At 36.1% G+C, this 20,881-nt stretch overlaps 1 protein-coding gene and 1 long non-coding RNA gene across 3 annotated transcripts in view; one reads left to right on the top strand and one right to left on the bottom strand.

The window, feature by feature from the left end:
* Positions 1-15,028, top strand: part of LOC107708413 (collagen alpha-1(XIII) chain-like) — a 114,457-nt gene extending 99,429 nt beyond the window's left edge. The window contains exons 32-37 of the mRNA XM_016512627.1: positions 1,422-1,475; positions 1,864-1,917; positions 2,039-2,074; positions 4,016-4,102; positions 12,142-12,180; positions 14,584-15,028. Coding sequence (XP_016368113.1) covers positions 1,422-1,475; positions 1,864-1,917; positions 2,039-2,074; positions 4,016-4,102; positions 12,142-12,180; positions 14,584-14,616 — 303 coding nt within the window. The 3' untranslated portion in view covers positions 14,617-15,028. The remainder of the gene's footprint in view (positions 1-1,421; positions 1,476-1,863; positions 1,918-2,038; positions 2,075-4,015; positions 4,103-12,141; positions 12,181-14,583) is intronic.
* On the bottom strand, positions 462-20,342 carry LOC107708414 (uncharacterized). 2 transcript variants are annotated; one of them, XR_001636357.1, is made up of 5 exons: positions 20,296-20,342; positions 20,031-20,089; positions 19,288-19,439; positions 1,974-2,053; positions 462-1,452 (listed from the first exon to the last, which is right to left on the bottom strand). It is a non-coding gene; the product is annotated as an uncharacterized LOC107708414 (long non-coding RNA). The 2 variants fall into 2 exon arrangements; XR_001636358.1 differs by lacking the exon at positions 20,296-20,342 and adding an exon at positions 20,188-20,289.
* Between the last annotated feature and the right edge of the window lie 539 nt (positions 20,343-20,881).

Below are 20,881 nucleotides of genomic sequence, written 5' to 3'. Positions count from 1 at the left end.
GCCCAGCTCCCTCTGTCAATGATCTAGCACCCCCCCCTCAGCAGCGTTCAAAATTCTCTGGCGCCGCCCCTGGTACATCGATGTATTTTTGAAAAACAAAAATTAAGTTTGTCCAACTCTAAACCCAGTCCCCAAGTAAATTAGGTTATTAAATAAAAAACTAGCAAAACGAGTTGCAAGGTGTCCCCACCACTTTTCAAAGCAAAGTTACGCCACTGCTTACAAGTATTATTTTTAGTTTTTGCATCTCTCCTGGAATTTAAATGCCAACTGTTGATATTTTATCAAGATCTATAGAGCTGAAATGAACGATTGAATGGACCAGTTTAGGTCTCGTTCACTAGCAGACACACTTGCACTAAGACAATAAAAGCTGAAGTCACATTATAAGGAGTTACTGCTCATCTCTCACATGTTTAGACGGCAGACCTGGTCCAGTGGTGAGTGGCGCAAGACCCGTTCCCATCATCCACCCCTCTATTTCCATCCATCCCTCTCTCGTTTCCCCCTCCGCAGTGTCTGCCTGCTTCTCTCTTTCTGTCTGTCTGCCTCTGCTTGAACTGTTGCTTGCTTGCTTGCTTCTACGTTTTTGTCTTTTCTGTGTTGTCTAATGGTCAAGGCCTTGTTTAGATCTCTATTGCGGTTGCATCGGCATGAGTATGACTTTGATTTGACTTTGTCCCTAAGCCTGTTTGGCTGTTGCCTCTTGCTGTTTCCAGAGGTACCGTGCTTGGTTGATTTCTCAACCTGTCAACACACGAGTGACTGAAGGGAAGCATGGCCAAACACTTATAAACATTTCTCTCTCTCTCTCTGAAATGCACTTTGTTTTTTGTTTAAATATGCACTTAGTGCTCTTCAAAAGCGAATATTCCCTTTGCATTTCAAGCTGTCGCAGCCCTCTATACCTTTACATATTAAAACATGCTTGACCTTTCGAAGGCTTAATTCGCTCCAAACTTCAGAGCTTTGTTTCATTCCATGACGAGCTTTGATCTTGTAATGTCATACCAGGAGAGAGCATGATGGGATGCGGCTGCATGAACTATGATTTTATGGCATACAACTGTACAAATGGCTGAGAAGCAAGACTCCCGAGAAAGCAAGATGTCTAACAGCCCTTCTGTTGAATCCTCTCCAAGTCATGGGAGGAAAATAGAAGATGGATTTGCTGCTATATTTACTTGTGTGTCTGTTTATTTCTGCTTAGATCAACAAACTTTGGAGTTTTGTGGAATTCCTCTGCAGATTGGTCCTCAGATGGCTCTTTTTAAACATATAAGGAGTTTAAATTGCTCTTATTCGGCTCAGAAAAGTTTGTTGATCTATTGGTGCTCAATGCTTAGTGGCGTTCTCTAAACTCTTTACCCACCGCCGTCTCCTCTGTTGAAGCTCACGCATGCCATTTTCTTTGTTTAAAGGGTCTGATAGGACCAGCTGGAGTGTCTGGGCCTGCAGGACCAAAAGGAGAAATGGTTAGTGCTGTTTTTTGTTTGTAAAAACAATTTACCAAATCTGTGGGGCTCCAAAAATGGGTTTCTAGTAATATTTCATATTATGTAAAATGGTAAAATCCTTGATGATGCTGTAGGTGTGAAAGCAAGCATCATGACAACTCGCCAAATGAAATATAGTTTTGAATGAATCACAATTTATTGCATCATTGCTTAGGTGATGAATAACTCAATCAATTATTAAATTACTAGATATTTAACACACAGGCAGGATAGTAGTGAAACAAGTTGCTCTGCGAGTGTTATCAGTATTTCAACGGCCTCTTGTCAACCAATCAAAATCAAGCATTCATTGATTGTATAAAGTATAATGTCCAGCGTAATACATAATGCCTTTTTTACGTTACAGGGGGAAAAGGGTGATATGGGAGTAGCTGGACCAATTGGGCCTCAAGGCATCCCTGTAAGTGCTGTACCAGAGCACAATTTAACATTTCAAATACTGTAATGTTTCCATACCATGTATAAGTGCGTTCAGATGAAAAATGGACCATCAGTAACGTCTCTCTCCCCCATGCATTCAGGGTTTAGTAGGACCACTGGGATTAAAAGGAAACCGGGTAAGATTATAAATGCGTTCTTGATCATAGTTTGTTTGTAGAATATGTTATTGTGACTTTGAGGGACAATAACATGAGTCCACTTTCTTAAAATAAAGGGATGGACGATATTTCTAAGCCAGCATGAATCTGCCAAACTTTTAAGCATTAGCTACTGTTCATTATTAAATAACTGTGGTTATTTAATTTATTAAATTAAAAATTATGCAATATTAACTGCAATTTTTTGGGGGGGTTAATGAGACAAACAGAAGCATGCTGGGTATAAGAAATTAGAATGGCTACTGCTTACTGCTAGAAAATAAGTGTATATATACAGTGAGGTCTAAAACCTGAAAATAAGGAATTTTAAACCTGAGACAAAACAAGTTTTGGGATTTGGAAAAATGAAAACACAAATGTTATGACATGAGTAAAAAACAATTTCTCAGTCATTAATGAAATACAATTTGTGAGATCATGTGACTTTTTGTACATTGAAGCACAAGATGCACTTTCATTCTCAAATCATGATGAATGAAGCATCAGGATTCACACCCACACACACACAAATGAAATTCAAGTTAAATTTATTAAATTAATAAATTTAATTTATATTTTTTTAAAATTGCATTTAGAAAAAAATCCAAAAAAGTCTTTTGGATGCCACTGTATGTTCATTGATGATGGTTTAAACATATATTCTTATTTCAGAACAGAATATTTGTTAATCCTTATATACATATATTTATTTGCAATTATTCTTTTTGTTTTTGCAGTTCTTATTTTTTAGTATATAGACATATTTAGAGTATACAGACACATTTAAACAGACAAAAATATATATTTTTGCATGATTAACTCTAAAACTGACATATGATATAAATGGCTAAAGTTAAAATGTTCCAAAAGAGTTATTATTATAAAAAGAAGTACATGTGAATAGACCATTGCTTTTCTATGCTTTCATCCTCCTAGACTGTATGCCTCTCTCCTATTAACACTAATTTACTCAGTTAATGACTGAATCTTTCCCACCTTGAATGTCAGGACATGTCAGCGCTCCTCCCAGCATCCTCCACTGGCTATGTAGTATTAAACAGGACCAAACAACTCAATCAAACTGATCGGTATTGGATAATTCTGCTCAGTGGAAGGTGCTGTGGAGGACCCTTGGACACGGTGCTGTTTTTACTCTTGTCCTTTCCTTGTCTTCCTCTTTTTTTCCACAGGTCTTCCTATCCCCTTTTCCTCCCCCTGCACCGTGGCCTGTGTCCGTGGCTCTTTTTGCTGAGTCGGGCCGGGTCGTCCTCTCTGTCCCCTTCTCACTCCCTGGCCTCCTCCTGCTCCTCCTGTATCCTAATGTTGTAGCCTGGGTTAATACTCCTCCTCTTCCTCACCTCCTACTTTTGTTCATATCCTTCACTGACCTCCCTACCAACCTGCATTCATTTTCTCCCAATTGTTCTAATGCACAGAGTTCTTATTGTTCCACAAATCCTCATCTGGATCTATTTTGAAAAGGCACATAACCAAGCAATGTGGGAAAAGGCATTATGTCAGTGTGGAGTTCATTTTGACATCCTGATGAGAGTATTTAGGAAAAACACTCCAGCCAGGAGCCAAAAGTTCAGAAACAGTCTTAAAGAATCAGTATTTGTCAAACAGGATTAGAAAATGAGCTCCATGTTGATTCACAATGTAATTCCACTTTGATTTTTTTCTTCTTCCTCTGCTAAGTGTTAGAATAACAGTCATGATGAGGGCTGTGCGGAATGTTAGAACTCTGTATCCTAGCTTGGATAGATCCCACTTTGGAAGACTTATAAAGCTTAAATGTAATAGTTTCCTCTGAAGAACCCTTTAACTTTGCGTGCAGACTTGAAGATAAATCACGAAACTCTACTATAGTAAACTAGGAGGACTAAAGTCTGACTTTTTTGAATGCACTGTTGTTTGCAGGGGGAAAGGGGCAAGAAAGGCAACAGGGGGGCCAAAGGGGATAAGGGAGACCAAGGAGCCCCGGGATTAGATGCCCCGTGTCCGTTGGTATGTCTTTTGTTCAACGTGCAGCACTAAGGCAAAAGGAGACTTCCCGAAAGCCACGTCTCCTTTTGTCTTTGTGTAATAAACACTAACAGATGCCTAGAAGAGTTCTGGTCAAAGTCAGTGAATTGCGACGTACATTCATATATAGAGACTTTGTGCTCATATGTTCCTCATGAATTATATAAGAACTATTATAGATTGGGATTTGAATTAAAAATGACTAGGCACCAGAACTCTCAAAGGGATTTTTGCTTTTCAGGATTAAGACTGACAGGAATATGGTTCTGCTGAACACAGCAGGATGGAGCCACTAGTTCAGTAACTAGTTCTAGTTGGACTAGTTGTGAGTTTCCTGCCCTGTGGATGCAGTGAGTCTCTTCCTGTCAGTCTTGGGTCCAGTGTGCTCTGGACCAATCAGATGCTGGAACAGAGCGGCCAATGTGGCTGGACAACAGGATGTTTATATGATTGATTTCATGAACAGGGTTTCCGAGGCTTTAAAGGGGAGAAAGGTGAACCGGGGCAGCCAGGCCTGGACGGGCTAGATGCCCCGTGTCCTGTGGTATGCTGCTGTCTATCCCTTTCCTTATTCTGCATGCTTCCTGCCTTCCCGAACCCATGATGTTTTCTAATTGCATAATGCTTCAGCATTAAAGTTTATTAAAGTAAACTTTAAAGTCCCTGTAAAGTCAATTCTGAGAATTGTTTCTAAATGCATTATGTTAGAACTCTGTATCCTAGCTTGGATAGATCCCACTTTGGAAGACTTATAAAGCTTAAATGTAATAGTTTCCTCTGAAGAACCCTTTACCTTTTAACTTTTGACTTGAAGATAAATCACGAAACTCTCTAAAAGCAAAGCTGGTCTTAATTAGTAATAAAGCACAGGGATACTGATTAAACTGTTTTAGTGCCTCTTCAGCTTTTGTACATTAGCCTTTGCAATTATATTTCATTGAATTGAGTTCTATATGGAATCAATCACAGAATGCCTATTTATTGGAGCCAACATTTGATGGCTAGATCAGGCAATAAAAATATAGTGCTCATTCTATTCAGAAGTGATCACCCAATACGCTATTTACGTTGAAAATGTAGATGTAGATGTTTTTAGGCACTTCAAGTTGATACGTTAAATTAAAAAAAGTGACAGTAAAGTAGCATTTATGTTGTAACATTCATAATGTTTCAAAATATTTCTATTTTATTCAATTTTTTATTAATGTTTCATTCTGTTTAATTTATAAATGCTGTTCTTTTGAACTTTCTATTCATCAGAGCAATCAGTTTCCATAAAATAGGAAGCAGCACAAGTGTTGTCGACATAATAGCCATATTCGAATTATTTCTGAAGGATCACAGGAATGAATTACATTTAATACAAAATTATTATTAAAACAGAATATTGCTGTTTTCTTGTATTTTTAATCAAATTAATTTACTCGAGACACAAGACATCTTTCTAAAAAAAATAAATAAATCTGACCAAAAATGTTTGAATCGTAGCGTACGTGTAATTGAGGCAAAAAAAAAAAAATTATGAAAAAAATTCAATGCTATATAAAATTGTCACTTACATGCATTTGACAAGATTCCACTGATATCAGTGGCTTAAAAAAACACAGAGAATAATAATAATTGTAATGTATAAATTGTGTATTGTGAAAACTGATATACAAATAAATGTGCATTGAATGAATCAAGTAAATGAAAGTCTGCACACTAACCACACTGGCTGATCTCCTTCTCCTTAACCCCTCCACTTACCCTCCTTAAATGATCCCTATACTCATCATAGCTCCATTCAAAAACACAGCTAGTTTTAGAATGTCTTGTAGAGCATCCAAAGTTTCTTAGTTATTCATAGTGATGGTGCTTTTCTTACTAGTACTACTATAGTAAACTAGGAGGACTAAAGTCTGACTTTTTTGAATGCACTGTTGTTTGCAGGGGGAGAGGGGCAAGAAAGGCAACAGGGGGGCCAAAGGGGATAAGGGAGACCAAGGAGCCCCGGGATTAGATGCCCCGTGTCCGTTGGTATGTCTTTTGTTCAACGTGCAGCACTAAGGCAAAAGGAGACTTCCCGAAAGCCACGCCTCCTTATGTCTTTGTGTAATAAACACTAACAGATGCCCAGAAGAGTTCTGGTCGAAGTCTGTGAATTACAACGTATGTACAATATAGAGACTCATATGTTACTCACGCATTATATTAGAACTATTATAGATGGGGATTTGAATTCAAAATGACTAGGCACCAGAACTCTCAATGGGATGTTTGCTTTTCAGGAGTAAGACTGACAGGAATATGGTTCTGCTGAACACAGCAGGATGGAGCCACTAGTTCAGTAACTAGTTCTAGTTGGACTAGTTGTGAGTTTCCTGCCCTGTGGATGCAGTGAGTCTCTTCCTGTCAGTCTTGGGTCCAGTGTGCTCTGGACCAATCAGATGCTGGAACAGAGCGGCCAATGTGGCTGGACAACAGGATGTTTATATGATTGATTTCATGAACAGGGTTTCCGAGGCTTTAAAGGGGAGAAAGGTGAACCGGGGCAGCCAGGCCTGGACGGGCTAGATGCCCCGTGTCCTGTGGTATGCTGCTGTCTATCCCTTTCCTTATTCTGCATGCTTCCTGCCTTCCCGAACCCATGATGTTTTCTAATTGCATAATGCTTCAGCATTAAAGTTTATTAAAGTAAACTTTAAAGTCCCTGTAAAGTCAATTCTGAGAATTGTTTCTAAATGCATTATAAATGTTACAAATGTATTGCTGGAACACATTACAAAGACTGTGAATTCTGTAGTACTGAATAGTGGAGTTAGACCGTTAAACAGTTTTTTCACCAATTCTGTGTTCAGGATTTTTTGGGCGGGCTAAAATGGTGGCTCGATGACGCACTGGAGCCACCGATCATGGCCCCTCCCCTAACACTATAATAACCGTCGATGACGCACCGGAGCAAATATGTATGGCTTTGTAAATCCAATTAAGCTGCTGGTGGCTCGATGACGCACTGGAGCCACCGATCATGGCCCCTCCCCTAACACTATAATAACCGTCGATGACGCACCGGAGCAAATATGTATGGCTTTGTAAATCCAATTAAGCTGCTAGGAGCATCCATTCAGGCTGTAGCGGTATTTGACAGTTAAGAGGTGGCAGCTTTCCCGTGAGTGGGTGTGGTTTCAGCGCAGACAGTGGACACGCCCCCAGCGTTTGAGAGCAGAGGATACCGCTCATTTTTTCGAGATTTTGATAACTTATTTTATGTACTTAGCGGATTTTTTTATCATTTAAATTTGTCTGAGTGGTTAATAATACATTTTTCTGTGGTGTGACAAACTCAGAACACATACTTAAAGGGGTCATATGATGCCATTTTAAAGATCATTATTTTGTGTATTTGGTGTAACAGAATGTTGACATGCTTTAATGTTCAAAAAACACATTATTTTTCAAATACTGTACATTATTGTAGGTCCTCTATGCCCCGCCTCTCTCAAACGCTTCGTTTTCTACAAAGCCCCCTCCTTTGACAAGCGCAGTCTGCTCTGATTGGCCAGCTGACCCAGTGCATTGTGATTGGCCGAACACCACAAGCACACAAAATGTAACGGCCCTTACCATAATCGCAAAGGCCTTTTAGTGTAGCTGTAAAAATGTCCACCTTCAGGTTGTGGTACATTTCTTTCTGCTGTGAAATCTGGGTCTGTATTCACAAAGCAGTTTATCTTACCACTACGAGTTCTCCTAAATCGCAGTAAAAGTTTAGCTAAGAGTTTTCTTTTAACCTGTTCACAAAGCTGCTGAGACACACTTTTACTGAGGAATAGAGAGAAGTCTTCAGCTCAGAGTAAGAGCAGGGTGGATGATGTCGGCGTGCTTATTAGCTATGCACACCGTGATTGGCTGATAGTCTCTGTCAGAGATTTATTCATGGAAATATTGTAGAGCGAGATATTGTTGCCATATTCAAATAAAGGTTTAAAAATAAAAATGTTAATAGTCACATTCAAATAAAGATTTATTTAAGCAGACAGTCTACTAATACTCTAATGACTGCTAGTTGACATGTAGTTAGTTACTTGCTGGTAGTAGAATGTTTAAAGTGGACTACCAAAATAAAGTGTTACCAATTTATATTATATAAATATTTAATATATAAACGTAACATTTAAAAAAAATATTTACATGCATGTGTGTGTATTTTATATATACTTAATTTTACTGACTCCAAATCATGCCTTCAAGTAATGGACTCTTTAAAAACTGATCATCCTTTGATGGATTGTATTTTAACCAAAGTGGACCATCTACAGAATCAATTCTATAGTATTATGTTGGGCTTTCAGGAAATGAGCGAGCTGCAAAGGAGTAAACACATGTCAAATTCCTCCCTCAGAGATCAGACCTATTATTAATCGTTACATATTAAATAAGTGGCGAGAAGAGTGGGATACATGTACAAATAATAAATTACATGAAATGCATCCAGAAATTTCAAACAGATTATTAATCTCTTTTAAAGGGGTCATATGATGCTTTTTTTAAAGATCATTATTTTGTGTATTTGGTGTAACAGAATATGTTGACATGCTTTAATGTTCAAAAAACACATTATTTTTCAAATACTGTACATTATTGTAGGTCCTCTATGCCCCGCCTCTCTCAAACGCTTCGTTTTCTACAAAGCCCCCTCCTTTGACAAGCGCAGTCTGCTCTGATTGGCCAGCTGACCCAGTGCATTGTGATTGGCCGAACACCGCAAGCACTCGTCGGAAATGTAACGCCCCTTACCATAATCGCGAGCGTCAGCTTTCAAAGTAAATATCAAGACAGTTAATAATGTCGTTAGTTTTACCATCAGTTCAAGCCCGAAAGGGCAACAGAGTCGCGTGACAGACACAGTGATGATGCAGTACACAAGCCGCGGTTAAGACAGCTGACGTGCTATGATTTCTGACAGGCAGTTCACTCTCCTGTGATGTGACCCTGTTCCCCTCACACACACACACACACGACGTGTTACTCTGCGCTGCGCAAAACTCCGCATTTGAACAGTCAATAGCAAATACTTAAACTAGTAACAAAACATACTTACAGTCGCTGATTCAGAAGCGCCAGATTGTCATAGCAAAGTTGGAATTGACCCTTTTTTTTATTTTTTAGAAATAGCCTTTTGTGCAGCCAGCTTTGTACTCTTCTAGGTTCAAAAAACTGTCGTCCATAAAATGCGTTGCACAAATTTGAACATCTGGGTTGTGCTGTTCTGTAATAAATCTTAACCAATGATTCCTAATTGCATCTACTTCCGGAAGGCCAAATAAAGTGCTTTTGCTTTCGCACTGAAACACAGCTTCTCCCTGACATGGCTGCATCAACACTACTGCTGTTTCTGAAACCACGCCTTCTTTCTTTGCGTGCACGTTTGGGCGGCATTATGCTAATATTTCCACATAGTGACCTAGATATGTGGGGGCGTGTTAGAACGAGCCGTTTTAGGTAGGTGTGGCTGACTCTTAACTTTTATAAAGAATATCTCTTTGGATTTGAGACTTTAGTCTTTGCAACTTTACAGATCTTCTTTATGCACCAAGAGCTTGTAACAATCCAAAGAGAAAGGAAAACTTGAAATCACTTTAATATTGAATTTACAGGGACTTTAAGGAATGGAGAGAAAATAGTTAAAGAATAGGGCAGAAAATTCTTGCATGTATCAGTATTAATATCTATAATTAACTCTATAAATATATTTTAAAGGAATAGAATTCACCTAAATATTAAAATTTACTTACCCTTCATCCAAGGTAATCCAAGATGTAGATGAGATTGTTCATGGGGGCAGATTTGGAGAAATTCAGCATTACATCACTTGCTCACCAATTGATCCTCTGTAGTGAATGGGTGCCGTCAGAATGAGAGTCCAAACTGCTGATAAAAACATCACAATAATCCACAAGTAATCCACAAGACTCCAGTCTACCAATAATGTCTTGTGAAGTGAAAAGCTGCATGTTTTTAAGAAGCAAATTCATTATTAAGGCGTTCTGACTTTAAACCATTGCTTTTTGGTTAGTATTATGGGAACAGTCTCAAGTTTAACTAAGCCCAAAATCTGATATACAACCTATACAAGGACTAAATCAAAATCTCTCATTGAATGCAAAATATAGTCTTTTATATTCAGTAAGAAAAATTTAAGGAAAAATCATTTATCAAATCATTTAATTTCAACCTTTTTCATTATATTTACACCAAATCAAAACAAAAGAATATGTAAAGGTAGAATTCAAATAGGTTCACTATCCGTGGATGATGAATTAAGAATAATAGAGTGAATAAAATCTTATCGGAATTCCATTAAAAGTCCCAAAAAGTCCAGCATAACAGTCAATCTTAATCCATATGCCTGTTGTAGTTAATACCACAGTTCATAGTAAGTTGGAAGATCCGTATAAAGATAACAGGCAAACGACGAGATGAAGAGATTTGTGAAAAAAAGGAAATTATAAAACTTCTTCCACAGTCTTCATATCAAGGACCATAATCCTCCAGAGAACAAGAGTCCTACAAAAGTAAAAAAGAAACCAAACTAAATGTTCAAATAACACTTCCAGTGCAAGACAAAAGTTAAACATACATTTCACACCAAACATAGCCTCACTTATTTTCAGTTGAGCATAAAACACAAGTTTCTCAACAAGGACTTTTGAGCACATGGCAAAAAAGTCCTTCTTCAAATGTAAAAAAGAAACCATACTAAATGTCCAAATAATAATAGCGCTTCCTCCAGTGAAAGTCCATCCAGTATTGTCCTCTCACATCAAAATCCACAGAAATATTTGTTTAGAACTGTTTTGTACTGTTTTTTTTTTGCTTGTAAACGGTGCTTGATCTATGCATACTTCTCTCCTGATTCAGACGAGGCAACTTTTTCACTGGTGAAAGCAATATTATGAATGAGGACTCATACTTTAAATCTTAATGGAGATGTTTCTTACAAACATGCAGATTTTCACTTCACAAAACATGAATTGATGGACTTGAGTCATGCGGATTACTTGTGATGTTTTTATCAGCTGTTTGGACTCATTCTGGCGGCACCCATTCACTTGCAAAGTCATTGGTGAGCAAGTGATGTAATAAAATTTCTCCAAATCAGTTCTGATGAAGAAACAAACTCATCTACATCTTAGATGACCCGAGGGCGAGTAAATTTTCAGGAAATTTTCATTTTTGGGTGAACTATTCCTTTAATTATTAACCATTTCTAAAATCTGTTTTAACTAAGTTTGTTGATTTATATAATAAAATAATGAAAAACTTACGTTTTTTTGTTTTTTTTTAACCAATACATTAACTTATTTAACTTGATTTCTGTGAAACATGAATATTGAGATTACTGGTAAAATAGGATGGTTGCTACTTAACTAGTTTACTTAACATGACTGCATGCATTCCATTTTCATTTCACTTATCTGCGTATCCACTATTCTTACACTAACCCGCATATTGACTAAATCCTCCACTAAATTTCACCACATCTGTTTCAGTCTAGTAAATCGGAGCACCCTGGGTCACTACAAATATCTGCATGAGAGAAGGTGTTCACTAGAAATACATTGTTGCAAAAAGCAGGCATCTTGACTGGTCATTATTTTCATGGATACTAATTAACCTGATTGAATTGTCAAGATTTGAATTGAAAACACTTTGATTTGAATAAAAGTTTCCAGGTACATCATATGTGCATATTGTAGATGGATAGAAAAGTATAAGTATTATAAAGTTATTTATCACCATGTAAGTTTTTTTAATGTGTATGTGTGTGTGTGTGTGTGTGTGTGCGCGCATGGACAGTCATCTATTGATTCATTGATTGATTGATCAACTTACTGCAGAGGGGAAATGGAAATGTATGTTTCAAAAGTGACTTCTGAAATGATTATGTATACTGTATGTGCACAGATACAGTTATGTCACCCCTCTCAAGAATATTACTAATTCTTACAATTCGTCACCACTCCTCTTTGTTTTAGGGTGATGATGGTTTGCCAGTACCAGGGTGTTGGAATAAAGTGAGTTATATTGAATGATCATATTAACATTTAAATTTTAAATAATTGTGTCCATACCATCTTTATTATGATATAACTCAATGCTATTAATTCATGATATGGAGGTACAGAATTAATGTTAAGTTAAATAAGTTAATATATAATGTAATACAAATTGGTTTATGTGCATAGAAATTATTTTGAGCATTACTCAATTTATAATTAAACATTTCCAATCTGCTATAATACGATACTTTATGACTAGTTGTTTTGGAATATGATTTGAGATGTATTGTTGATTCGACATCTGATAGGAATAACTCTATACCTCCATTTGCTTGGAAGGTGTGTGCTTGAAAATAACAGTCTTTTTGCCTCTTGTTTTGCAGTGATGTTAATTCCTGAATACCATGTGTGATTGTAAATAGAATATTTATTTTTGTACTTTTTTTTTGTGCCATTGATCTATTATATTGATGGAAAATACAGCAAACCATAAAAATACTGGCAGGACTTTTGTACAGATGTTTATTTTTATTACTGGTAATGTTGTTTATGTAATGGACTTAATAATGTTTTTTGATCGAGGAAGAAATATACTGTGGCAACATATGCATGATATTTGTGCATTATGTTAACTGTTAAGTGCCTATTAACTTATTGTATCAGTGTTTTAATGTGTTGTGTCGGACCACGCTGCACTGATTAGTGGGGCTGGAGTTACAAATTGGCCTTGTGTGTGTAAGAGGAAACCCTTTGCTCTGAGATTAACATGTTCACACCACACCTAATGAGCTTACACTGTAACTGCATATGTTTACTGAACATTAAAATGACTTATTTCAAAGTCCATACTACATGCAGTAGAATTATCAAGTCAGTTGTTTCATATGAGTTTCGGTGCATAAATTATGAACATTTGCACTGCGTGGCTTGTTTAGTGAGCATTTCATACTGTTTTCTCCATATTCACCTGCCATTTTTTGCCAAATATATTATTGCGAAAACTGAATTAGTGAATGGCTCTATGAAAAGAAAAGAATGACTGAAATCCACACACAGTGCTTTGCCTTGATGGGCTTTCATGTAAATATGTCTAAATCTGGCCCTTTGAGCAGCTATATTTTTTCTCTTATCTCTATTCTTATTTCTGGCAATTTAATAGTATAGTAGATTAATGTAATTTACATACTTGGGCAATGAATTTAGTCTTAATTTATCATTTATATTGCTGCTCACTGTCAAGCACATCTTTGTGTTTGTTAATAAGCATCAACAAGCATTCAAAAGTTTGGGGTCAGTATTTCATTTTTTTTTTTTTTTTAAGATTTTAGTTCTTTTATTCAGCAAGATGCATTAAATTGATCAAAAGTGTCACTAAAGACGTTTACATTGTTGAAAAAATATTCTATTTTAAATGTTGTTCTTTTAAACTTTCTATTCATCAAAGAATCCTGAAAAAAATGCATGTTTCCACAAAAATATTAAGCAGCACAACTGTGTGACACTGAAGATCGGAGTAATGATGCTGAAAATTCAGCTTTGAAATCACAGAAATACATGTTTTAAATTTTAAAATATATAGTCATTTTAAATTGTAAAAATATTTCACAATATTACTAAGTTTACTGTATTTTGATTTAATAAATGCAGCCTTGGTGAACATAAGAAACTTGTTTCAAAAATCGTACTGACTCCAAATGTTTGAATGGTACTGTATGTCCCATTTTACCTCAAGTAAAAATGAAGAATAAAACCAACTAAGTTAGTATTACAAACATGCCATATACATCATAATATGTTTATTATAAGGCCCACAGCTAAAATGGTTTTGTTGTATTTGTTTTGTGTTCATTCAGTGTTGAAGTGGATTGATTGCTGCTGCTTACATTGACAAGCTATTCGGGTTCCATTTTGCCACTTAATATCAAGTTAAGCATGGTTTGTAATAATCAGCGTCTATAAACTCTTTATCTGTCTGTAATACCTCATACTAACATGTGCCTTAATGCTTTTACTCTGCCAAAGTAGTTTTGAGACATATCAACAATGTCAAAGAAGCTATGCTGTCAACATGAGGACTATAAGATAATAAATGGCTGTAAAAAGCCAAAACATTTCCTAACACGTCTTATGTTCTCTTTTTAATTTGATATCCTTAGAAGATTCAGATTTTTTTAACTTTGTTTTTTTATAGTAATGACATGACATTTACACAGAGACTAAGAAAAATTAACACCCTCTGGATGTTTACATGCTGAAGTTGTGCTTGTTATTGTGATTTGCATTTGACAAAAAGTGTGAAAATTGCATTAGTGGGTTTCAGGATTGAGTTATTTTATATACATGCATGTTTTCTGAGGCCCCCTCCGTGTCATCTTTGCAGAAGTCTACTACAAATATGTATGTTTCTTTTATTAAAAGGGTCAGAATCCGTTCCAGCTAGCCAAGAAGTAACCCTGTAGTGAAATCCACAAGGTTCTGGTTCGATTTTCTTCATAAGCAACACAAAAACTTGAAGAGATTTTGGGAGATCTTTAAGTATGGCCTGCTCTTTGGTGGCTGTTGGAAGGATTTTGTTTCCTGTATAAGCGTCCTATAGTACTGAGAGACTCCAGAGGGCGGCAGATGTGAGCAGACTGACACTGACTGGACTACAGAAAAGACGATAATGCAAAAGTAGCCTGTCGTTTTTAGACCTTTTTCTTTCTCTTCAATATTATTCACTATGTGAAAGAAACATTTTAGCACATTTCGTTCCTTGTTGATGACGATGTTAAATAATGTTTGTGATCGGAGGATCCAGCGCAGCTCGTTGAACATGCAGATGTGCTCTGAGTGTTCTTGTGTTTCCAGACAAAACCAAAGAAAGACAAAATCTTTGATGATTCCTGATTCAAAATATCACTGCCTTCTGTCGAGAGTTGCAGGTAGAATGCAACCTCACAGTTCACTCAAAGTACACCTTTATTCTCGCGTTTAATATTAATATTTAGCATAAATGGATGTACATAACCATCCTGCTTTGTATACAATGTTGTTGTGCTTGTACATAGCATAATGTTATACCTTTAAAAATGAAAATAGAATCAGTTATACAGCTAAAAACAAAGTAAACATGAGTGACAAAGTAAACTATCACTTTTAACTAATTTGAAACGCCTGCTATGTACCAACTATTACCACAATCCTTCTACATGTTACTTTGCAAAAAAGTTTTCAAAAAATGCAATAGCTGTTTGCAACAGGGCATTTGATGGTGTTGCAACATGCATGCAACATTTCACTGCTGTAAACATAGATGTCAATGCTGACTCCATCTGTATATTTTGCCAACTCTTTGAAATGCAAATAACTGTTTGCAGTTTGTTTGGGTAAATCTACTCTTACAGAACGGTTGTACTTTTCAGAATATATTGGGGCAGCTAAAGCAACAAATTTAAGCCAGCAGTGACACATTGGGCATTTAATTTATTTATCATTGGTTTCGCACATGTTTGACACTTCAGATAAACTATTTGTTTATATGAAGTTTTTGCACCTATACGTCTGATTAGAGTAAACTTCTTTTTTGACATGAAAACAATTTTTGGTTGTCCAATATGCAACTTATTACCAGAATCACAGAATATAAAGTACCGCTATGGGATGACAACACCGCATTAACCATAACAGCGTTTGTGAGGGAAAATAATCTTTAATCTCCTTACAAAATTTGGGATCTGGATTCAAAAAAAGAAAATTTAATGTGGTTTCATATGTACCAGCAGCTGGTTTTTTTTTTTTTTTTTTTAAACCTAATGCAAGCATTCCTTATATTGTATTTTGACTGTTTCAGACAAACATTGGTTGTGTATAAACCCACTGTAAATGTCTATCCAGATAACAAGTTAATTATTATTGAATTAAATTAGTTTGCAAGCCTGGAACACACCTATTTTTCATTAGTATATTGTTTTCATTGTCATCTGAATGAATATTAGAGGATAAGTCAATTATTGAGAGATAAAATCAATGTTAAATTGTGTTTATTTGAAACATTGTTTATTGGATTATACATTACTGAGAATCCACTTTTATTTGTTTTGAAGACATTAAATTGTATGATATGTGTAAAAAAAAAAAAAAAAAAAGGGGCCCTCTCTTTTAACTCACTCCTAAAAATAGAGGTTCTTCAGTAGCTTATCAGGGCACAATTTTACCGTTTAAGCGTATTTCTCGACTACATTATATTCTGGAGATTTTGCAAGCTCTTGATAGATTTTTAGGATCTTTAAATCACAAATCATCAGTACATAAACGATATTTTTAAGAATTGGTATCGGACTGACGCCTGCAAAGCCCCTCTAATTGCAACCTTTATTTTTAAGTGTGCTGACATCTGTAGATTTACAAACATGCATTGTTTTATGCTAGTAGGTACAGAATGATTAATATTTGCAACAAATTACAGATTGTAATAACTAACAAAAAGAAGAGAAATACTTATCAAAAAAAAAAAAAGGGGCTCTCTCTTTTAACTCACTCCTAAAAATAGAGGTTCTTCAGTAGCTTATCAGGGCACAATTTTACCGTTTAAGCGTATTTCTCGACTACATTATATTCTGGAGATTTTGCAAGCTCTTGATAGATTTTTAGGATCTTTAAAATCACAAATCATCAGTACATAAACGATATTTTTAAGAATTGGTATCGGACTGACGCCTGCAAAGCCCCTCTAATTGCAACCTTTATTTTTAAGTGTGCTGACATCTGTAGATTTACAAACATGCATTGTTTTATGCTAGTAGGTACAGAATGATTAATATTTGCAACAAATTACAGATTGTAATAACTAACAAAAAGAAGAGAAATACTTATCGTCATTCTGTACCCACTCACATAATGCTCAATTTGCAATGCTCAAAAAACAGGATGAATCTGATCTTATGCACTCTGTATTATTTTAGCATTGGGTGCTTTTTTGACTCTAGGGCATGTTATAAAGTGTTTTTCATTTTATTGTGCACGAGGCATAATTTCTTTTTTTTTTTTCAGTATAATTTTGCACATTGAAGCGTGTGTGACTTTTTTTCCATGTTTTGAACAAGAATATAATATTTGTACAGTACATCATGCATTTTCTACACATTTCCCTTTTTTACAAAGATTTTGATCTTGTATTGTCCTTTGTACAGTGTACTCTTCAAATAACGTGTCACTCAAATATAAATATACTGACTAGATTCATATCTGCGACACAGCATTATAGGAATAGTTCACCTAAAAATGAAAGTTCGCTGAAATGTCCAAGATGTAGATGAGTTTGTTTCCTCATTAGAATAGATTGAGAAATTTAGCATTACATCACTTGTTCACCAATGGATCCTCTGCAGTGAATGGGTGCCGTCACAATAAGAGTGAAAACAGCTCATAAAAAACAAATTTCTCCAAATCTGTTCTGATGAAGAAAAACTCATTTACATCTTGGATGACCTGAAGGTGAGTAAATGTTGAGCTAATTTTCATTTTTGGGTGAACTACTCCTTTAAATAGTCACCTCTCCAGATAATCTTTTGATCCTGCCGTTTTCTTTAGTAAGATATGTAAAATAAGGATTTTATATATATATATATATATTTGTTTGAATAATCAGTTATTTCCCACATTATAAATTGACCTTTAATGAGGAGTACACTTTCAAAACAGCTGTGAAGTTCAGCTAGGAACATTAACCAAATTTGTCAGTTGTAGTTTATGATGCCAGTTTATTCTTGGATCATTCTGATCTCTGCATCACACACTGCCTAAGTGAGCACTGCTGTCTTTTATAAGAAGTTCAGACTTTGTTCACCTGCTGCTCACAAACACATTTTTCCTTTACATTTTTTATCAAGTGGGTTTCATACCGAGAACAAATATATTATCAAACATTATGTGTGATATCTTTGATACTGTTGTTGTTGTAAGTAATTGAAAATGGATAAGAGGGCATTTATTTCTGTGCTTTTACAGGAAGTGCAAATGCAAGATGAATTGCAACCACTTGCATGGTTATTATGCATCTACTTGTATACATTTAAAATGGCAGTCTGACTAACATGTTACTGTCGGTTTGACTAAAGGTTGACTTTAGGGTTATGTTTATCTTTTCTTTCCATTTCCCTTCTTTAAACTGTTCAAAAGCAAGCATTAAATAAATACGCAAAAGTTTATTATTGTTGATTCAATATATGCTTCTGAAGACAGCAACATTATTATTTAAAGTTTTGTTAAGGTTTTTTTTTTTCATAATGGAACAGTCTATTTGTTTATTTATTTATAGCTTTTTGTTTATTTTTCAAAAAGACATCTGAACTGTATTAGCCAGTGAAATAAAGGAAATGGAATAATGAAAACGCACCGTCTGAACTGTTCTGTTTGACAGTTAAATTGTGGTTGACAAAACAATAATTAAGGCAGATGACTGAAGACTGTTGAGAGTATTGATAAAATAGTGTTATATGGAATATTGGATAGTCTGGAAACCATGAAAAAAGAAATCCAGACATAAATTTGAAAAAATAAAAATAAAAATCACAAAAGACGTTTGTGATGTATTCATAAAACAAAATATGTATCATATATTGAGACAGTGTTCATCTCTTATGACAGGTTTGCAGAAAGTCATGGGCGGCACCAGAGAATTTTGAAAGCAGGTGCTAAGGGGGTGCTAGATCAGTGTTTAGTTAGTAAATAATTACTAATATAGTTATCAAAACCAGTTAATTTTAGGTTAAAGTTCAAGTTACTGTAGGTGTGTTTTATATTTGACACCATTTTTAAACATTCACGTGAACAGCTCAAAACCGCTCTTTGGAGAACAAAGCAGCCAGTATGAACAGGTAGGCCTGTAGCGATAATTACTATATTGAATTATCACATGATATATGGACATCACCGTGATAAGTTTTGGTATATTGCCCATTGTGTTTATATGGGTGTTCGTTTACCTAATAAATTAATTTCACCAATATTTAAGTCGATTGCCCTGCCTCTGTCATGTCGTCTGCTCTCTGTGTCTGAAGCAGAGGTGGGGCTCAGGCAGCTACACAGAGAGAGAGAGAGAGAGAGAGAGAGATGACAGCCGAACTGAGTTTGTGTGATTACCTGGGGCTGTCTTTCTTCAGGAAATCAGTTTGCCATCAGCTGTCAGAAGATGAAAGCAATATCTTTGTCGTAGTATCCTTTCAGCGTTAAGGATTTCCCATGACTGGCGTCAATGTGACGATCTTGCCTGGGCGGCCTCTTTACTGGTGGAGCTGCACAATGGAGATACAACATTTGGAAATAAGGATTTCCCCATATGGAGAATAAATCAGTTCTACAGCATGTCTCGTTAGCTCTGCTGTGTTTGATTTAAAACAGTTTTCTTCTTTTTAATCCTCTTAATCAAATGAAATATTTTAGTTTTGTGATCATATAGTGCAGGGCTGTCCAAACTCGGTCCTGGAGGGCAGTGTCCTGCAGAGTTTAGCTCCAACCCTAATTAAACACACCTGAACCAGCTAATCAAGCTCTTACTAGGCATAGAAACTTCCAGTCAGGTGTGTTGAGGCAAGTTGGAGCTAAACTCTGCAGGACACCGGCCCTCCAGGACCGAGTTTGGACAGCCCTGATATAGTGGATGAGATTTCAAGATTATCAGTTACAATAAACATTTTAAATGAATTAATCACAAATCAATTCAATAATTAAACAAATACAATATTTTCAGTGAAATACAGAACAATTAAATTAAATTTAATTGTTAAGGGGAAACATCCCCACCTAGTGACGAACAAGCGCAACTCTACACTAATAAAACAAATGAATCCATTAAACACATTAAAACAACATTTTCTATAACATACCTGCAAAATGGAGATACAAAGTGTGGAAATAAGGATTTCACTGTATGGAGAAATCAGTTCTACATAAAACACAAGATAACACAAATTAATTACGATTGTAACACAGTCAAAATAACTCCACATAAAACAATACATTCGACGCCAAACACATACTAACAGTTCCCAAACAATTTCACCGCAAGACAAAGCTACAACAAAGCAGTTATTTGTGTGTTTGATCACTTTTAACTGATATTTCTCTGACTGCTCATAACGTGCAACCCACCAACAGCACGTCTCATCATCAGCTGTGGGCGCGCGATTACATTACGAATAGCGTGATAGCGTAGCTGTGTCACGTCACGTCATATGTAAGTTACGCACGCCGCACACATAATGAGTAAAATGTTTCTATTTAATTTGTTTTTTTTTTTATTATATACTTCCTTATTAATTAGAATACAGCCTGTATGCAATTGCTGTCAGAAAAAAAAAATGTTTAGGGGTGCTATGGGGGTGCTGTGGTCTTTCTTGAGTGTGCTGAAGCACCTGCTAGCCCCACCCTAGCGCCGGATGCTCACGTTTAATGCTGCACTGTCGCCGCTAGATGTCAGTAGAATAGACTGTTGAGTGTGAGCGCTGCTGCTGCTGCTGCTGCTGCTCCTCCTGCATCCTGTCATTGTGCGCGACTCAGACTCATCGCTCATATGTGGAGCAGCAGCGTTTCTGAATTATCCACAAATAACCAGCAGTGGAAACTGCATTACACACTGACAGGTGGTAAGTAGCCTGCAAATCTACATTTGCCTTTCTGCTGCGTTTCATTTCGTTTAATATCAAATTTGCAGATAATTTACGTTATTTAATTTAAT

This window comes from Sinocyclocheilus rhinocerous, unplaced genomic scaffold (assembly GCF_001515625.1).
Source record: "Sinocyclocheilus rhinocerous isolate Xijiao unplaced genomic scaffold, SAMN03320098_v1.1 scaffold295, whole genome shotgun sequence".
NCBI classification, from domain to species: Eukaryota; Metazoa; Chordata; class Actinopteri; order Cypriniformes; family Cyprinidae; genus Sinocyclocheilus; species Sinocyclocheilus rhinocerous.
This window is presented reverse-complemented; position numbering and strand designations above follow the sequence as displayed.